General features: G+C 52.4%; 1 protein-coding gene across 1 annotated transcript in view; it reads left to right on the forward strand.

Moving 5' to 3' along the window:
• Positions 1 to 416: 416 nt before the first annotated feature.
• Positions 417 to 15,993, forward strand: part of OLFM2 (olfactomedin 2) — a 59,215-nt gene continuing 43,638 nt past the window's right edge. Inside the window, exon 1 of the mRNA XM_070623708.1 lies at positions 417 to 589. Within this exon, the coding sequence (XP_070479809.1) occupies positions 518 to 589 (72 nt within the window). The 5' untranslated portion in view covers positions 417 to 517. The remainder of the gene's footprint in view (positions 590 to 15,993) is intronic.

Consider the following 15,993-nt stretch of genomic DNA (forward strand, 5'->3'; position numbering starts at 1 on the left):
TCTGCCTCAGTTTCCCTGTTGATTCTTGAGTTCTTTAAGGAGGGGGCCTCTCAATTTCTCTTCTTTGCTTCCAGGCCTTCCTCTTTCCTGCTCCCCACGCCCCTTGAGCTTCCTCCTGCTCCCATCTTCAACGAGGGTGCGATTCACAAACACGAGACGGAACCCCCTCCCCCATCTCGGTGACCCGCCCCCATCGCCGCCGTGGGGGGGTGGGGCTGCCAAGTCTTGTCCTCAGCTGCCCTCCTCCCCGGTGCCAGCTCCCCCATCCCCGCCCCCAGACCCCCGCTCCGGCGGCGCCCGAAGACGAGCTGGGGGCGGGGCGGGGGCGGAGCCCGCGACAAAGGCTGGGAGCGAGCGCGGGGGGCGGGGTGGGCGGAATCCCGGCCCCGGCGCGGCTGGGAGGCGGCGGCCGAGGGTCGCCCGGGCCGGGCGGGCGGGGTGGCGCATGGTGGCGGGCCCCGCGCCGAGGCGCCGCTAGGGCGGGCGGGGGGACGGGACGCCGGGCCGGGGGCGCGTCATGTGGCCGCTCACGGTCCCGCCGCCGCCGCCGCTGCTGCTGCTGCTGCTGTGCTCAGGCCTCGCCGGACAGGTAGGGGCCTGGCGGGCAGGTGCGGGCGCACAGGGCTCCCGGAGACACGGGGCTTGGGGCTCCACGAGCCATCCCCCCCGGGTTGCAAGGGGCGGGGGTCGCAGCGGGGGAGGGGCTGGGACGTCCACCCGGGCTTGTGGGAGAAGAGGAGGGGGCTTCAAATCCAGCCTCAAGCTGGGATGGTTTGGGGGCCCACCTGACCCCACCTTCGGGGTTCCCAGCCCCTCGATGACCCGGAGCCCACACCCGCCATCTCGCTGGAGCTGAGTGGGGTTGCGGGGGGGGCGGGGCTCGACTTCACGGGGCCTTGGGGTGTCGCTTACCTTTCACTCCCCCATTGTGGCAGGAGGTGCCCGGTTTCTGCAGCCCCCCACTCCTCGCCTGCACCCCCAGTGTGGCGAAGGGGGCGGGACTCACGTGTGAGTGACTGATGGGGACGTGTACGGGGTGCTGGGTAAACGTGTGTGTCTTTGTGTCATGGCTGGGTGTGACTGAGAGTTTGTGAGTGTGTGTGTGGCTGTGCGGGTGTGTCCAACTGTGCATGAGTTGGGGTGTGATCGGCAGAGGGTGTCTCTATGTGAGGGGGAATCTGTGTGACAGTGGGAGGCTGTGCCTGAGGGTTGGTGTGACAGTGTGAGGCTTGTGAGCCCGTGGCCGAGAGTCGTGTGTCTGTGTGTGACTAGCGATGTGACAGCGAGTGAGGACTGTGGTAATCCTGGCAGTCTTTGGGCAGCCCTAGCTGTGTGTAAAGAACTGTGGGTGACAGTGTCCCTAGGACTCTGTCCATCTGCCTGGGTGTTGTACAAAATGTGTGTGACCAGGTGTGTGGCTGTGTGAGCGCTTTGGGGCGACCATGTGCCATTGTGTGCCTTTGAGTAAATCACTCTCAAAAGGGGGTGTGAAGGGCGAGGGCTGGGTGCGCAAACGTGTACACCCATGCATCTGTGTGTGTGTGTGTTGGTGCCACACACACTCCATTCATGCTTTCACAGAAGGAGATCTTTTTCTCCGTGGTACCCTATCTCTTGGGCAGGCTTCGGGGGGCCTTGCAAAATGTGGGGGTCCAAGCTTTCTTCAGCGATTGGCAAACCTCTTTCCTCCTCCATCTTGGGGATGGGAGCGCCCACAAGTTCTCCGACCGCTACAAGCTCAGAGGGAAGCTGGAAGGGGCAAAAATAAAATATGAATGATAATAGCAGCTAACGGTTAAGTGCTTCTTCTGCACTGAGCCCTGTTTCAAGCACACAGAATGAATGAAGCATTAGCATTTAGCCCTCGCGGCACCCTTCTAGTGGGTTCCATCGCTACTCTCATTCTACAGATGGAGAAACTGAGGCACAGAAAACTCACGTCACTCGCTCAAGCTCTGACAGCTCGGGGGTGGCAGAGCTAGGACTGAATCGAGGCAGTCCAGCTCCTGAGCCCACACGTTTACCTGCCTGTTAAATAATCCACTCCATGGGTGTGGACAGTGCCTGTGTAGACACTGGGAGGGGTTTTCAGGTAGAAGCTCAGAGGAAAAACAGTTCTGGCACCTTTTCTTTCCTGGTCAAGAGACGAAAGAATCAGACCCTTGTACCCAGCCGAGGGGGGCGTTGGGAGAGACGGAGGTCGGCTCTAGATGGAAGTATTTCCAGGTCACAAGGAGAGAGTGGGGGGTCCCTTCCTTTGCTCATGCGTCTCCCCATCCCAGAACCTCCGTCCTGGCTGGTTCATCAGGCTAGCATCAGGCTGCACAGAGCAGGTGCTCCATGGATCTGTGAGCCTGAGAGAAGTAGAGAGACACTGAGAGAGACAGAGACCAAAAGAGGCACACACTTGAGAGAGCGGAGTTGAATTTGGCTCCGAGAAGGATCCTTGGAACCCCGACCTGGGGATTTTCCCCGACCCCTGCCAGTCCCTGGGAACTCTAGATTTCCTGTCCTGTCGCCAAGACTGGCTGAGGGCGTGGGAGGGGGATGTGACAGGTGCTGCTGAGGCGCGGGTCCTACAGACTCCAGCGCGGGGAGGGAGTGGCCTGGGGGCGGGGCTAACAGGAGGTCTCAGGGGGCGGGGCTAAACAGCGGGGGCGGAGCTAAGTCTTTTGGGGCGGGGCTGGTGGGGTCCTGCCTCGGGCTGCAGCGCCTCCAGGCGGCCACCACGGGCACGACAGCGTCGTAAACCGGTCTCAGCCCCCGGGGTCTTGGGAAGGGAGAGGTCTGGAGAATGGATGCTCTGCCCCTTCTCCGCCCCCGCCATTGCCTCCCAGAGCTGCTTCCTCCGTCCCTGCTGAGTCCGGGGCTCCATCCGGGGTCCTTTCTAGAAATCATTCATTCGTGCAGTCAATCAACAGATACGGTTAAGCACTAGGAATCCAGCCAGGAACCGTTATCAAATCCCTCCTCTCCTGAAGCTGACGTTCTGGGAAGAGAAGCAGGCAAGGACCGAATAAATATTTAGTACAGTATCAACAACGAAATAAATGTATACTATAGTGCAAGTGGCATGAAGAATAATAAATAGGATAAAGGGGATTAAAGAGTGATGGTGGTGGGGTGGGGCCTCTTTTAGCAAGGGTGGTCAGGGATGGTGTCTCTGGGAGGTGGTGTTTGAGGTGACACGTGAAGGAGGTGAGAGACGGAGCCTTCTGGGTATCCAGGAGAAGAGCATTCAAATCGGGAATAGCAAGTGCAAAGGCCCTGAGGTAGGAGCGAGCTGGGTGTGTTTGAGGAGCAGCAGGGAGACTGGTGTGCTGGAGAGGAGTGAGCCAAGGGGAGGTTGGGGGGAGATGAGACCAGGGAAGCTAGGAGGGGCCAGACCACGTGGGAAATTGTGGGCTGTGGGTAGGAGTTTAGATGTGACCCTGAGAACAGGGGGGAGTAGCACCGGTCAGAGGAGTCATCCATCCATCCAGGGTCTGTCCCAGATGTTCCGAGTCTGGCCCCTGAATCTCCTGGAGCTACCGGAGAGCTTGCCTGGTCCAAGCCCCAGCATCTTCCCTGTGGGAAAGATGCCCCCTTCCTGACTACTGGGAAGTTCTTTCTAAGATCTAGTTATGTCTTTGGCACTATCTGAGTTTGAAGTCACCTCTTTCTTGGGGTCCGCTCAGGATGGGAGGGGACATGCAGTCCAGTGTGTATTGCCTGCCTCAGGGCCTTTGCACTTGCCATTCCCTCTGCCTGGGACACTGTTCCCCCAGGTCAATACTTGACTCCATCTCTTTCCTTCTTCTTAAATGTCACCTCCTCCATGAGGCCCACCCTAACCAGCCAAGTAAAATAACCTCCCCACTGCCACTCTCTGAGCTCTTATTTTTCTTCATAACCTGTTAACCCATAACAGCTAACCCTAACCCTAACCCTTTTTTTAGCTGTTATTTTTCTTCATAACCATCATCAGTGCATTTCCACGGTTTGTTTATTCATTTGTTGCTGTTCAGTAAATCTCTGTTGAATGAATGAACGAATCCCCCTCCTCTTCCCACAGAGTCTTTCTTTCTCAAACTGTGGGACTCTTACGCCAAATGTGGCTCGAGGGGACAACCTCCCCTTGGACCATCCCACACCCTCTTCCAGTCAACCATGGCTCCCGGGTCTGAGACATCAGCAAAACCGTTCTTCTTCGTCTGTGGCTAAAATTCCACCATTATGGGGCACCGATGTTTGGGGTTAAGACGCTGTTCTCCCGGGCTCCTCTAGAAAATGTAAATGTCCCAGGAGGAGGGAAATAAGAGGAAATCTTGAAGCCTCCCAGATAATAGCGAATTGGACATTTTCTTCCCGAGCAGAGCGGGGCTGGACCGGGCCCGAGAGGGAGGAGCTGGAGCGACACCTAGTGGTGGGATGGGGTTTGTGCAGAGACTGTGTGCGCGTCAGGGCCCCGCCCCGGGAGAGGCCACGAGGTGCTTGCTTGGGGTGCAAAATTGCAGGGCACGCCAGAAAACCTCAGCAACCAAGATCAATATTATTTTAATGCAACATTTTAAGAAAATCAAAATTAATGCGAAAAATGGATGATAAACAAAATATCAACATTTTAAATAAAGACTGGATCCAAATTTGCTCTTTTGCAGCTCACATCCATGACGTCGCATCCCTCACATTAGGGACCGTGTACCTGGCCTTGGCCAAGCTGGGCACAGGGACATGTGTGTGCCATAGGCACATCTGTGCGTGTGTCCGCACAGTGTCTCTGCCCCTATGGGTCCCGCATGTGGGCATGAGCGGGTCTCCTGCGAGCCCAGCAGCTGGTGTGGGCAATGGCTTTGTGTCTCCAGAATTCAGTGTCGGTGCCTGGGAGGCAGTAACCCGCTGTTTTCTGTTACTCACGCGTTCGTGTACAGTCACGCGCCGCATAACAGCGTTTTAGTCAACGACGGACCGCATATATGATGGTGGTCCCAGGAGATTCGCACCATATAACCTCGGTGTGTAGTAGGCTGTACCATCTAAATTCGTGTCAGTACGCACTATGATGTTAGCACAATGATGATGTCGCCTAACGACGCATTTCTCAGATCGTGTCTCCGTCGTTAAGCGATGCGCAACTGTGTTGATTTAGAGAGCAGTCATTGTGGATCTTCGGTGCTTCGAGCCTTATACAAACACCGAAAGCTGGGGGACAGTTTGAGCTCTCCCGGGGTGGGATGGACGATTGAACTTCTCTCAAGTTGAGTCTCGCTGTGCCGGGGAGAAGGCGTTGGGACAACAGCGGGAGACTTTGTTCCCATTTTTGGGGGACTCTTGTCCGAGAACATTGACGCGTCCTCACGCCCAGTGGAAGCCTGGTCTGTCCACAGCCGCATCCATCTAGAGTTCAGCTACAAACCAAGAGAAACCGCAAAGAGCGGAGCGGAGGCAGAATAGATCCCAGGAGGTCTGCCTGCAGAAGCCTATTTGTGTTGCTTCTGGACGCCTCAGCAGGCTCCTAGTGCCTGTTCCTTCTTAGGTTACACACAGTTCCAACAATCTGGGCAGCTGGCATCGCAGCCCCACCTGGCAGGTGAGAAGCCAGGGAGTCACAGCGTGACAAGAAAGAAACCCAAAGCACGGTCAGCTGAAGCCATGGAAAGAAGTGGCAAATAGCTCCTCACCTTTTAGGTCCTGAGGGAGTCTTGGTTCTTCCCAAGAAAAACACCTGGAGAGGTGAGACCCAGCCGTCAGGGAGACAGACATAGCAGGCACATAGCGGAATGTCAAGAGTCGGGCGGGCTTCCTGGAGGAGGGGGCATTTGAGTTGGGCCTTGAAGGAGGAGTGAGTGAAGATTAGAGGGTGGGCATTCCATGCAGAGGAAGGTCATTGGCCAAGCTGGCAAGACCTGACAGCACATGGTGGGTCCTGGAAACAAGAATCAGGTGGAATGGGGATGGTGCACACGGGGAGGTAAGAAAGGAGGTGAGGGGCCAGCCTGGTGGCGTAGTGGTTAAGGACATGTGCTCCACTTTGGCGGCCCAGGGTTCGCAGGTTTGGATCCTGGGTGGAGACCTAGCACCACTCATCAAACCATGCTGTGGCAGCGTTCCATATAAAACAGAGGAAGATTGGGGGCCGGCCTGGTGGCGCAGCGGTTAAGTTCACGCACTCCGCTTCGGTGGCCCAGGGTTTGTGGCTCGGATCCTGGGCGCAGACCTATGCACTGCTTATCAAGCCATGCTGTGGCAGGCGTCCCATGTATAAGTAGAGAAAGATGGGCAACAGATGTTAGCTTGGGGTCAGTCTTCCTCACAAAAAGGAAAGAAAGAAAGAAAGCAGGTGAGCTTGGGGAGGTAGGTTGTGATCTGACTGTGAGGACCTTGAAAGGTGGGTTGAGGATATTATAATTTATTGAACTGGCAATAGGGAGCCACAGAAGGGTGTGTGTGTGTAAATGTGTTTGTGTTTAAATAGAAGGGTTTTAAAAATGTTTTATTTTTAATTGTGGCAAAATACACATAACAAAATTTACCATCTTAACTATTTTTAAGTGTCCCGTTCAGCAGCATTAATACATTCACATGGTTGTGCATCCCCACCATCCATCTCCAGAACTTTCTCATCTTCCCAAACTGAAGCTCTGTCCCCATTAAACACCAACTCCCCCCCACCTCCCCCAGCCCCTGGCCCCATCTTCTCCTTCCTGTCTCTGTGGATGTGGCTCCACTGGGGACCTCACGTAAGTGGAATCAGACAGCATTTGTCCCTTTGTATCTGGCTTCTTTCACTGAGCATAATGTCCTTAAGGTCCATCCATGTTGTAACATGTGTCAGAATTTCATTCCTTTTTAGGGCTGAATAGTATTCCATTGTATAGATATACTATGTTTTGTTTAATCATTCCTCCATCAATAGACACTTGAGTTGCTTCCACCCTTTGACTATTGTGAATATGCTGCTGTGAACATAGGTATGCAAATATCTCTTCGAGACCCTGTTTTCAACTCTTTTGAATATACACCCAGAAGTGGGACTGCTGGATCATACGATAATAATGCGTTTAATTTTTTGAGGACCCGCCATACTGTTTTACCATTTTACATTCCTACCAGCAGGGCTCAAGGGTTCTAATTTCACCGCATCCTTGCCAACACTTGTTATTATCTGACTTTTTGATTCCAGCCCATCCTAATGGGTGGGAGGTGATCTCTCTTTGTGGCTTTGATTTGCGTTTCGTTAAGGCTTAGTGATGTTGAGCATCTTTTCACGTGTTTATTGGCCATTTGTATATCTTCTTTGGAGAAATGTCTAGTCAGGTGGTTTGTCCATTTTTAAATTGGGTTGTTTGTTTTGTTGTTGTTTAAACAAGGTTTTCGAGGCAGGAAGGAGACATGGTTGGATGTGTGTGAGGGACAGATCCTCTGGCTGTGACATGGAAGATAGACTGGAGGGGAGAGGATAAAGGTGTGAAGACAGAATTATCTCAGAAGCTGACAAGGCCTGAGGCAACTTGGTGGCAGCCAGAGGCACAGCTGGACAAACATTTGGGGGCAGAGGGAGCGTCCCTCTCATTGCCCGCTGTCCAAGGTCCTCAACCAGACCTACCGTCTCCTTCCCAGCCTCCTCCTGGAATCCTGAATCAGGTGGGAAAGCAGAGATGATGGGAGAGAGGGCGCCGAGAGACTGCTAGGGAGAAAAGAGGGAGATATGTTTTAACACCGTTTCCAAAAACTTGCTGGAACCAAGCAAAAAACGAAAGGCAGGCCCAGGCTGGAAGGCTAGCACCATCTCTTCTGAGGGATGCAAAGCTGCGTATGGGTATGTGTGGACACGAATTCGTGCCTTTCTCACGTGTGAATGAAATACCATGGGGGCTGAGGTGGCCCAACTGACAGAGGACGCCTAGGTTATTGCAAAAGACTCTTCGGGGCCGGCCCAGTGGTGTAGTAGTTAAGGGCATGTGCTCTGCTTCAGCGGCCCAGGCTTTGCTGATTCAGATCCCGGGCATGGACCCACACACCGCTCATCAAGCCATGCTGTGGTGGCGTCCCACATAGAAGAACTAGAAGGACTTACAACTAGGATATCCAGCTAGGTACTGGGGCTTTGGGGAGAAAAAAAAAGACTCTGTTTTGCTTGGTTTGTGTTTTCTAGCTTTTCTCTTGGAAAGTTTTATCATTTTTACTGGCTGCGCACCAGAGATGGACTTATGTTTTATCATGGATACCTTAATTTGTATTTTTAAGTAAACTTTCTTCTTGGTGTAAAACATGTCTGCAGAGAAGTGCACCAATCATAAAGGTCCAGCTTGGTAAACTGTCTGAAAGTGACGTGGTGTTACCAGCACCAGGTTGAGAAACAGGACTTTGCAAGAATCCAGAGGTCCCCTCCTGCTCCTTCCAGGTGCCACTCACCCCCAAGAGTAACTGCTAAGCTGATGTCTCTCATTAAGTAGGTTTTGCCTGCCTTTTTTTTTTTCTTTTTGGTGAGGATGATTGGCCCTGAGCTAACATCTGTGCCAAGGTTCCTCTATTTTGTATGTCGGATGCTGCCACAGCATGGCTTGATGAGCGGTATGTAAGTCTGCACCCAGGATCCGAACCCATGAAACCCAGGCCACTGAGTGGAGCATGCAAACTTAACCACTATGCCACCGGGCCGGTCCCAACCAATCTTCCTCTTTTTGCTTGAGGAAGATGGCCCCTGAGCTAACATCCGTGCTGATCTTTCTCTACTTTGTATATGGGATGCTGCCACAGCGTGGCTTGATGAGCGGGGTATAGGTCTGTGCCTGGGATCTGGACCCGTGAACCCTGGGCTGCCGAAGCGGAGCACGTGAACTTAACCACTACGCCACCAGGCTGGCCCCTTGGCCTGCTTTCTAACTTAATGAAGTCATTAAGTGCGTAGATTTTGGTACCCGGCTTCTTTTGCTCGATGCAATGTTTGTAAGATTCCTTCATGTTATTGTTTTGTGGTGGCTTGCCTGTTTCCATTGCTTTATGGCATTCCATTGTGTGAATCTGCCATGATACACTCATTCTGCTGTTTCTGGGCATTTGAGTCGGTGAAGTTTGTGGCTGACGCCAACAGTGCTGATATAAACACTTAGACACGTGTCTTTCGTGAATGCTTGTTCATATTTCTGTTGGGTATATATGTACAGTTAGATTCTCTTTATTCGCGGTAGTTACGTTCTGTAAAGACCCTGCGAACAATGAATTAGCGAATACAGAATCGCTGCATTGAATTATTGCAGGGTCAAATTCCTGCAAACCTCTAGTCACAACATTTTTGTCAACTGAACAACATGCACCCTTGTTTTATGTGTGTTTCTCTTTAAAGATACCTTATATATAGTCAATTCGTTAGTGTCAAACTCACAGCCAAAGGCGCTGTGACTCTCGCCTGAGTGAAGCTTATTGAGGAGCCGTATTTTCTCTGGAAGACACATCACAGCCTTCTTGCTCTTAGAAACACTAGACAGCACTTCAGCACTATGCGTGGGGGCCACTTAAAGTCGTGAAATCACCAATAAAAAGCACAAAAATGTGAAAAATTTGGTACTAAAGAGACCGTTTAAGAGACACTTGTTTTAGCTACGAGAGCTGAAACAAGAAGGCAGAGCGTGGCCGTGTTGGACCTCACTGGGAACATGCACGTGGGTGGCTCAATTTTTGGCCACTCTGTGCTTGTCCGCCAATGACCACAAAAGCCCCCGAGGGTTGATTTGGGGGTTACAAATAAATTGTACCAAGGAGGCGAGTTTGCCAATATGGAACCTGCGAATGATGAGACTCAACTGTAAATTAATACCTAGGAGCAGAATGGCTGGGTCGTAGGGGAGAAATATATTGAGCTTTACTGCCGAACAGCCTTCCAAATGTTCCAAAGGTTCTTCAAAGGGCTTCTCGACTTACCCTCCCCCTGTAGTGTCTGAGCGTTCCAGTTGCTCCACGTCACCACCAGCACTGGGTGTTCTCTTTCTTTTTCATTTTAGACATTCTGATGGGTGTGCAGTGGTATCAGCTTATGGGTTTAATTTACATTCCCTGATGACTAATAATGTTAAATACCTTTTCACGTGTTTATCGACCACTCGGATATTCGCATTTGTGAAATGGCTGTTCCAGTCTTTTGCCCGTTTCTCTGTTAGGCTGTCTGCCTTTTTCTTATGGATTTGTAGAAATATGTGTGTATATACAGATTTTATATTTATCTGTTCATATGTGATACAAATATAAAATCAAGGTATGAGTTTTTTGTTGGATATAAGGATTGCAAATGTCTTCTCCTACTCTCTGGTTTGTCTTTTCATTCTCTTAATGGTGTCTTTTCATCAATAGAGTTTCTTAATCTTTTTTTGTGTGTGTGAGGAAGATTGGCCCTGAGCTAACATCTGTGCCCATCTTCCTCTATTTTGTATGTGGGACACTGCCACAGCATGGCTTGATGAGTGATGTATAGGTCTGTGCCCGGGATCTAAACCTTCGAAAGCTTGGCTGCCCAAGCAAAGCGTGTGAACCCAACCACTATGCCACTGGGCCTGCCCCAGAATTTCTTAATCTTAATGTAGTCCAAATAACAATTTTTTTCTTCAAGATTAGGGCTTATTAGTGTCCTGTTTTAGGAATCTTTGCTTACTCTAGAGTAGTGAAAATATCCTTCTATATTTTCTTCTAAAAGCTTTAGATGTACAATCCATCTGGAATTGATTTTTGTGTGTGATGTGAGGTAGGGATCGACATTCATTCTTTCCCCTATGAACAGGTCCAATGGACCCAGCACCATGTAGACTCTGGTGCTCAAGTGTCCAGGATAGAATCTTGAGGGCCTTTGGGAAGGTTTCTTTGCATGTCTGTGCCTCTGATTCTTCACTTTTTTTTTTTTTTTGGTGAGAAAGATTGGTCCTGAGCTAACATCTGTGGCAATATTCTTCTATTTTGTATGTGGGACGCTGCCACAGCATGGCTGATGAATGGTGCTAGGTCCGCGCCTGGGATCCGAACCTGTGAACAGCAGGCCACTGAAGGGGAGCATGTGAACTTAACTACTATGCCACAGGGCAGGCCCCTGTTTCCTTATTTTTTAAATGGCAATTGTAATCCTATCTTCTTCACAATGGTATTCTGAGGGTTAAATGAGTTATGAAGTGTACATCACAGCAAATGGTGCCTAGCATGTGATACATACTCAATAAACCTTAGCAATTATTGTTATTGTTTCTGAAAGTTATGAATTTTTTTCCCGGCAATTTTCAGGGGAAAATACATTTCTCTCAGTGGCTCCCTGTCAGTGTATTCAGGTTGCTTTTACAGAATACCATAGCCCAGGTGGCTTATAAACAACAGAAATTTATTCCCCACAGTTCTGGAAGCTGAGAGGTCCAAGATCAAGAGGCCAGCAGATTTGGTGTCTGGTGAGGACCCACTTCCTGGTTCATAGATGGCTTCTTCTTGCTGTGTCCTCACATGGCGGAAGGGGCAAGGGAGCTCCCTGGGGTCTCTTATGAGGGCACTAATCCCACCCCCATGACCTCATCACCTCCGAAAGGCCTTGCCTCCTCGTACCATCACCCTAGGGGTTAGGTTTCAACACATGATTTTGGAAGGACATGAGCACTCAATCCACAACACTCCTCAACATGATGCTTAGTGTGGTGATGGTGGCGGAGAGGAGGCGACACTTTCTGGAAATATTTCTGCATCAGGATCAGCCGGCATTGGTGCTGGTTTGGATGGAAGAGTAGGGAAGAAGGAAGTAAGTAAAGGGGCACAATCTCTAGGTTCTAACTATGGGTACATCTGGCCAGGAGCAGGCCAAGGGAAGCAAGGGACCCAGGGTGCAAAATTGAAGGAAGAACTCATTTGCATGTCAGGGCAAGCATAGAGCACCTTAGGGGAGGGGCCTTGCAGGAAAGTTTAAGAATGCTCCCCCCAGGGGCTGGCCCAGTGGCACAGCAGTTAAGTTCACACCTTCTGCTTCGGTGGCCTGGGGTTCGCCAGTTCGAATCCTGGGTATGGACATGGCGCCGCTTGGCAAGCCATGCTGCGGTAGGCGTCCCACATATAAAGTAGAGGAAGATGGGCATGGATGTTAGCTCAGGGCCAGGCTTCCTTAGCAGTAAGAGGAGGATTGGCAGCAGAGGTTAGCTCAGGGCTGGTCTTCCTCAAAAAAAAGAGAAAGAATGCTGCCCCCTTTTTAACAGTTTTATTGAGGTATAATTTACATACTGTAATATCCACTGTTTAAATGTGCAGTTCAACGGCTTTTAGTAAATTTACAGAGTTGTGCAAACATCACCCCAATCCGGTTTTACAATATTTCCATCAACCGGAAAGGTCCCTTGTGCCCATTTGCAATCCATCCCCGCTGCCACAGTCACTCCAGGAAATCACTAATCTACTTTCACTTTGCCTTTTCTGGACATTTTGTGTAAATGGAATCATACAAAATGTGGCCTTTTGTGTCTGGCTTCTTTCACTTAGCAAAACATTTTTGAGGTTCACCCATGTTGTAGTGTATACCAACAATTCATCCCTTTTCATGGCTGCATGACATTCTGTTGTATGGATGTACCACAATTTGCTTATCCATTCACCAGTTTATGGGCATTTGGATGGTGTCATTGATTATGAAAAATGCTGCTATAAATGTTCATATATAAGTCTTTCATGGGCATAAGCTTTCGTTTCTCTTGGGTAGAGGAAATTGTTGAGTCTTATGGTAAGTTTCTGTTTAACTTTTTAAGAAACTGCTCAATTATTTCTCCAAGTGGTTGGAACATTTTATAGTCTCAGTAGCTGTGGGTTCTGATTCCTCCACATCATCACCAATACTTGGCACTGCCTGTGTTCTGATTAAATTTGTGCTGGTGGCTGTCACGTGCTATTAGTCCCGTGAAACACACAGGTGGAGATGTCCAAGATGCAGATGGGCATGGGGGTCTGAGCTCCAGGTGGAATCTGGGCCGTAGAAATACCTCTGGAAGTCTCAGCTGTAGATTGATTTAGTCAGTCGATTAACAACAATTTCTTGAGCACCTACTGTGTGCCAAGCACTGTTGCAAGCCGTGGGGATGCAGCTGTGAAAACACAGATATGTAGGTGCCCTCGTGAAGTTGGAAGTCTAGTGGAGGGGACAGACCATAAACAAATAAAAGTACAATACAATGTCACACGGTGACAAATACTGTTCAAAAAAGTAGAGCAGAGCAAGGGGCAGAGAGTGGTGGGGGCTGCCATCGTAGATGAGGTGGCCAGGGAGGGTCTTTCTGATATGATGGGGAACAAACCACTCCAGGTGTTTCAAAGAGAGGGAATCTAATGCAGGGAGCTGAGGAAGGGGCTCTTGTGTGGGAGCTGGGGCCATGGGGGGGATGTGGTCACTTTCAGAACACACCTCCACCCCAAGCAAAAATAGGAGAAATACCCTGGCCTCTCCCTTACTCTTCATCCTCCAATCTCCCTCCAGTGCCTCCCATTGGATGAGCCTAACAGGAAGCCCAGGTGCAAGGGAACCTGGGAAATGTAGTTTACTGGAGAAGGGTGGGGCATGGCTCTGACCCGCACAATGCTAGTGCAGAGATATAAATGAAGTAAAGGACCAAACTGTATGCGTATCTGTGGTGATAGTGTTCTTGGTAGAGGGGACAGCAAGTGCAAAGGTCCTGAGGAGGTAGTGTGCCAGATGGAACCAAAACCCTGGGAGTAGGTGTGAGGGACCAGGCACAGTGTACAGAATGAGAGGAGTTGGGACTTAGGACAAAGCCCTGGGAGGTACAAGCATTTAGGGAGAAGGCAGGAGACAGTGATGGTGCAGAGAGGTGGGGGCAGAACTAGGAAATGATGAAAGGTCTCTGAAATCAAGGGACAAATGACTAACCTGTGAGAGTGAGTAAATAAGGGCTGGTGTGAGGCTGTGGGACTGGCTAATGGAAGACCACTGGCTCCTTGGGTAAGGGGAGTTTTGGAGCGAGGCGGGAGGTGAGGAAGTAGAGAGAGCAAGTGCAGGTGGAGGTGTAGACCACATCAGGGAGAAGCCTGGCCGGAAGCAGCTGGCGCAGTTTCTTACAGCATCAACCGTGAGGCAGCGAGAACGTATCACTGGGTTCCAAATTTTCTAAGCCAGGAAGCCTTGGAGCCCAGTGGTTTTGGGGTCCAAAGCCAGAGAGATCTAGGTTCGAATCCTGAGCCCCGTTTATGGGCTGGGTCACCTTGAGCTGGTCCCCTCTCCTCTCAGAGCCCAGTTTCTCCATTTGTAAATCGGGAAGTCGCCTACTTCTTATGGGAGGTTGCAGGCGGTACGCAGCAAGCTCATTTGTAAAGTGTTCAGCACTCATAAACACAAGCTGTAGTACAAGGAGGCAAGGACACATCTCACTTTTTAAAGCTCGTTATCAGTTGCAAATAATAACAGTGGCAGCTACTATTTATGAAACACCATGTCTCAGACACCCGCAAAGTGCTTTACAGGCACCATCGCCCCTGACCCTCCCCCAGCTCACTCTGCTCCAACCGCATTAGCCTCCTTCCTGTTCCTTGAATGCTTCTGCTCCTGCCCCAGGACCTTTGCACTTGCTGTCCTGTTGCCTGGAACACTTCCGTCAGTTATCCAAATGGCTCCTTCCCTCACCTTCTTCAGGACTCTGTTCAAATGTAATTTCCCCCAACCACCCCGTTTAAAGTTTACTCCACCCCTTAGTCTGCAGCCCCCTTCCTCCCAGTAATGTATTTTCCTTCCCCCCCCCCCCCATTTCTTGTCTGTCTCCCCCCATTGAAGCTGCACAAAGGCAGGCGTTTTTGTCTGTTGTTCACAAGGCTTGGGATACCGTAGATGCTCAATAAATCTTTCCCTCGATTCTCAGGACACCCACGCCCTCTACACGTATTAGGTTCACGCACCCTCACAACCACCCTCTTTGCAGATGAGGAAACTGAGGCAGAGGGAAGTCATGGGGGGAGGTCACACAGGGGCAGAACCTGCCTCTGGGTGGCGTCGAGCTCAGGAAAAAGGACCGTCCAAGCCCCCCGAGGCGGCGAGCCCCCGGGCGAGCGGCCACGGCCGGGAAAGGCCTGAGTCATCGCCGCCTCCAGAAGGCAGCGGCCGCGGGCTCAGGGCGCCGGCGGCGGCGCGAGGTGACGCGGGGACGCCAGGAGGGGGCGTGAGTGCAGGGAAAACAAGGGAAATTAAAACCCGCCGGGCGCTCCTCGCCGCGCGCGCCGCCGGCTGGTGCGTGGGTGGGAGGTGGGAGGTGGGAGGTGGGAGGTGGGGGCGTTGCACTCCCCCCTCCCCGGAGGGGCTGCCCGCGAGCCCGGGGCCTGGAGGCAGGTGCGAAGCGTCCGCTCCCCGCCCCCACCCCGAGTTCGAGTTGCGAGCGCAGACCCGCCTGGGACTTGCCGGCCAGAGGCAGTGCCCTCCGTCTCCGCCGGTCATGCTGCCCCGCCCGGTGTCCTGGGGACCGCCCCCCACGCCGGAGCGACCCCCCGTTACCGCGCCTCCCTCCAACCGATCGCGTCTCCTCTGGGCTTCCCTCGTCCCGACGCGAGCGAGGGGTCCCCAGAGTGGCCCTGCTACCTGGGAAGCCCCTTCCCCCAGGAAAAGGAGACCCCTGGCTGCCCGACTCAGGGGAGCGCGCCAGACTCTCGCCCCCACGTCCCCACCCTGCGCCCCCGGGTTTAGAGCGCCGGGGCCGGTGTCCTAACCCGAGGTGGGTGGGGACTTGCCACTCCGGACCCCCGCGCGCTTTGGGTGGTCGGGGGGGGGGGCGGTTGCCCATTGTCCGCGCGGGGCCGGGCGCCCAGGGTGTTCACGGGGGCTATGCGCGGAGGGGGGCCCGGGAACACCCCGGGGCGGGGGTGGGAACCCCGCTGGGGGGCGGGGCTGGGGATGCCGCGGCGGTGGGGGTAGGGTGGGGGGGTCCCGCCTGCGGGGGCCCCCGGGGGCCGGTCCCGGGCACCGGGCAGTGAGGCTGGGGTGGGTTGGGGGGCAGCCGGGCGCCCCCCGCCCCCCGC

The sequence above is a fragment of the Equus przewalskii genome, chromosome 6, assembly GCF_037783145.1.
Source record: "Equus przewalskii isolate Varuska chromosome 6, EquPr2, whole genome shotgun sequence".
In the NCBI taxonomy this organism is placed as follows: domain Eukaryota; kingdom Metazoa; phylum Chordata; class Mammalia; order Perissodactyla; family Equidae; genus Equus; species Equus przewalskii.